The sequence below is a fragment of the Teleopsis dalmanni genome, chromosome 1 (assembly GCF_002237135.1).
Source record: "Teleopsis dalmanni isolate 2A chromosome 1, ASM223713v2, whole genome shotgun sequence".
Lineage (NCBI taxonomy): Eukaryota > Metazoa > Arthropoda > Insecta > Diptera > Diopsidae > Teleopsis > Teleopsis dalmanni.
Window position 1 is genome coordinate 220547345 of NC_051846.1, and position 3121 is coordinate 220550465.

The 3121-nt window shown below is 40.2% G+C and overlaps 1 protein-coding gene across 1 annotated transcript; it reads left to right on the forward strand.

The window, feature by feature from the left end:
- Positions 1–2: 2 nt before the first annotated feature.
- On the forward strand, positions 3–1913 carry LOC119667405 (uncharacterized protein K02A2.6-like). The gene has a single exon (XM_038076695.1). The coding sequence runs from the start codon at positions 3–5 to the stop codon at positions 1911–1913; it is 1911 nt and encodes a 636-aa protein (XP_037932623.1).
- The last annotated feature ends 1208 nt before the right edge of the window (positions 1914–3121 follow it).

Below are 3121 nucleotides of genomic sequence, written 5' to 3' on the forward strand. Positions count from 1 at the left end.
CTATGATCAAAGCTACGGAACTCGTTCATTATGATGATAAGAAGCCTATAGTGTTAGCAGTAGATGCATCTAAGTATGGAATCGGCGCAGTAATTTCACATCGTTATGCTGATGGTTCAGAGAAGCCAATCGCGTATGCTTCAAAAAAATTAAACAGCAGCCAAGAACGCTATTCTCAAATCGAAAAAGAGGCATTAGCAATAATTTATGGAGTGACCAAGTTTCATCAATATCTTTATGGAAGACGTTTTGAATTAATAACTGATCATCAAGCGTTGACAACACTGTTTAATCCGAATAGAAAGTTGCCAGTGATGGCGTTGCATCGTTTACAGCGTTGGGCTATTGTACTTCAAGCATATGAATACATTATACGGTTCAAAAGTTCATCTCAGAATGCTAACGCTGATGCTCTTTCCAGATTGCCGTGTGGGGATGACATACAATTTGATAGAAAGGAAGTTGTGATGTTAGATGATGTCGATACTGTTTATCAAAATGCTGTGGATTATCTTCCAGTAAATGCAACATTAGTAAAGGATATGACTGCTAATGACAACACTCTTCAACGTGTCAGCAGATATGTACAAGATGGCTGGCCTGAACAATTGCCGAAATCTGAAGGTAGTATCAAACCGTACTTTAATCGCAGATTTTGCTTATCATTTCAGAATGGAGTGTTACTTCTTCAGGCTGAATATACTAGAGTGGTGCTACCGAAAGCACTGCAATCTCAAGTATTAAATTTGTTACACGAGGGTCATTGGGGTAAAGGTCGTATGAAACAGATGGCAAGACGATATGTGTGGTTTCCTCTTATTGATAAAGCCATAGAACGTATTCATGATGATTGTTCATCTTGTCAACAAGGTGCAAGTCAACCAAAGCGAGAATTTTCTGCATGGCCAGAACCTAGTAGGCCGTGGGAAAGAGTTCATTTGGATTTCGCGGGTCCATTCTTTAAACGTATGTGGCTCATAGTTGTGGATGCATATTCAAAATTTCCATATATTGTGGAACTATCAACAATAACAGCTGTAACAACAGTTGGAGCTCTACAAAAAATTTTTTCTATCGAAGGTCTTCCGTACACTATCGTGACAGACAACGGAACACAATTCACGTCCAATGAATTTCAAAAGTTTTGTGAAATGAACACAATTCAGCACCTCACGTCTGCTCCTTTTCATCCGGCTTCGAATGGGTTAGCGGAAAGACATGTGAGAACTTTTAAGGAAGCAGTAACAAAAATTATGAAAGAGGAACAACATATTGACAAAGCGTTGTATAAATATCTTACAACGTATGGAACTACTCCAAACTTAGCAACTGATAAATCGCCAGCAGAGTTGTTACATGGGCGGCAACCAAGAACCATTTTATCGGCGTTGTTCCCGAAAGTTATGGAGACTATGAAAACTCAAAATAGAAATAAATTCGGAGTTGGAGAGAAAGTGTTAGCTCGTAATTATTCGGGATCGCATAAATGGATCAGAGGCGTGATACAGAAATTGCTGGGAAATAAAATGTATTTTATTCAAACTGAAAATGGTTACATAAAACGACATCAAAATCAAATACGTCGAAATTTATCGTCATCGCATTCAAATCAGCTTAGGGCAGATAATATTGATATTGATTTAGATTTCGGTATTCGGACACCACCGGTTGAGGAAACAACAATTACTACGGGATCCGACCCGGAACATAGTCAAACAGAGAAAGACGACAAAATGGGGACCGATGAAACAATAATCACTACTGGATCTGACTTGAAACAAAATCAAAGAGAGAAAGACGACAAAGCGGAGTCCGACGACAGATATGGGTCCACACACACTGATCAGTTGCCAGTTCAATTAAGACGGTCGGTTAGAAGGAGAAGACAACCTGTTCGTTTTAATCTAGAATAAACAAAATTCAATGTCATGTTAAACATTACTTTAGTGGTTTCAAAAATTAGGTCCAAGAGAATGTTGGAAATGTATAATCATAATTGAATAGTAGGCTATTCTTATTTGATTAACTGTATTTAACATTTTGTAAAAATATAGAAATAGATTAACTTTTGACTTCCGATAAGAATAAAGTTAAATTGTAAAAACACAAATTAACAGTTACTAACTTCAACAAGTTTGGCGAGGAGAGCAGTGCTGGAGTCAGGCTCACAGTGTGGTGCCCGAAAGAAGACGCGGAGGCGATTAAGACCGCAGGGGGTAGGCTCAACTGTGGTCTTGATCAAGCCAAAGTGAAATTCTAAAGGGATGCACGACGAGCAAGACAACGCCTCTGGTATGGGGCTAGCGGGTCTGTGTAGACTGTTAGGGAGGCGGGTGGGCCCATACCAGAAAAACATAAAGGTTGAACAACTGAATATTCATCACAGTAAAGCAGCATCAGCAATGATCCTGCGACACTTTGACGAAGAAAAGTTGGACATACTACTGATTCAAGAGCCCTGGATTGTTCAAAACGCTATTATGGGACTTGGTACATCAGTTGCCACGCTGTTCTTTCCACAGGCAGCTGGTAAAATAAGGACATGCATAATGGTGAGGAAGGGGATACAATGCATCCAATTGCCTCATCTATGCTCACCAGATCTTACTACGGTAAGAGTAGGGAGTGATGCAAATACCTTTATCGTGGCGTCAGCCTATCTACCATACGACTCTACTGAACCACCTCCCAGTCAGGAGGTAATCAGACTGATGGAGTATTGTAGGACGAAAAGGCTAGAAATTGTCATAGGATGTGATGCGAACGCACACAACATTGTGTGGGGTAGCAGCGATAATAACAACAGAGGGGAATCTCTCCTCGAGTTTGTTGAAAAATACAATCTGATGATTGTAAACAGGGGGTTAGAACCTACCTTCGTTGACGCACGAAGGTCAGAAGTTATTGACCTAACCCTGTGCTCAGGCGCAATGACACAGAAAATTGAGAAATGGAGGGTCGCTGATAGACTAACAATGTCGGATCATCGGGCTATACATTTTGAAATACTCTGTCGTCCGAAACGCACTAATAGTCAGAGGCTAGTAAGAATTCCTGAGAATACGAATCAGGTAACTTACTTGACGTTGTTGACGGAATTATTACAAAACAGGCCGTTGAG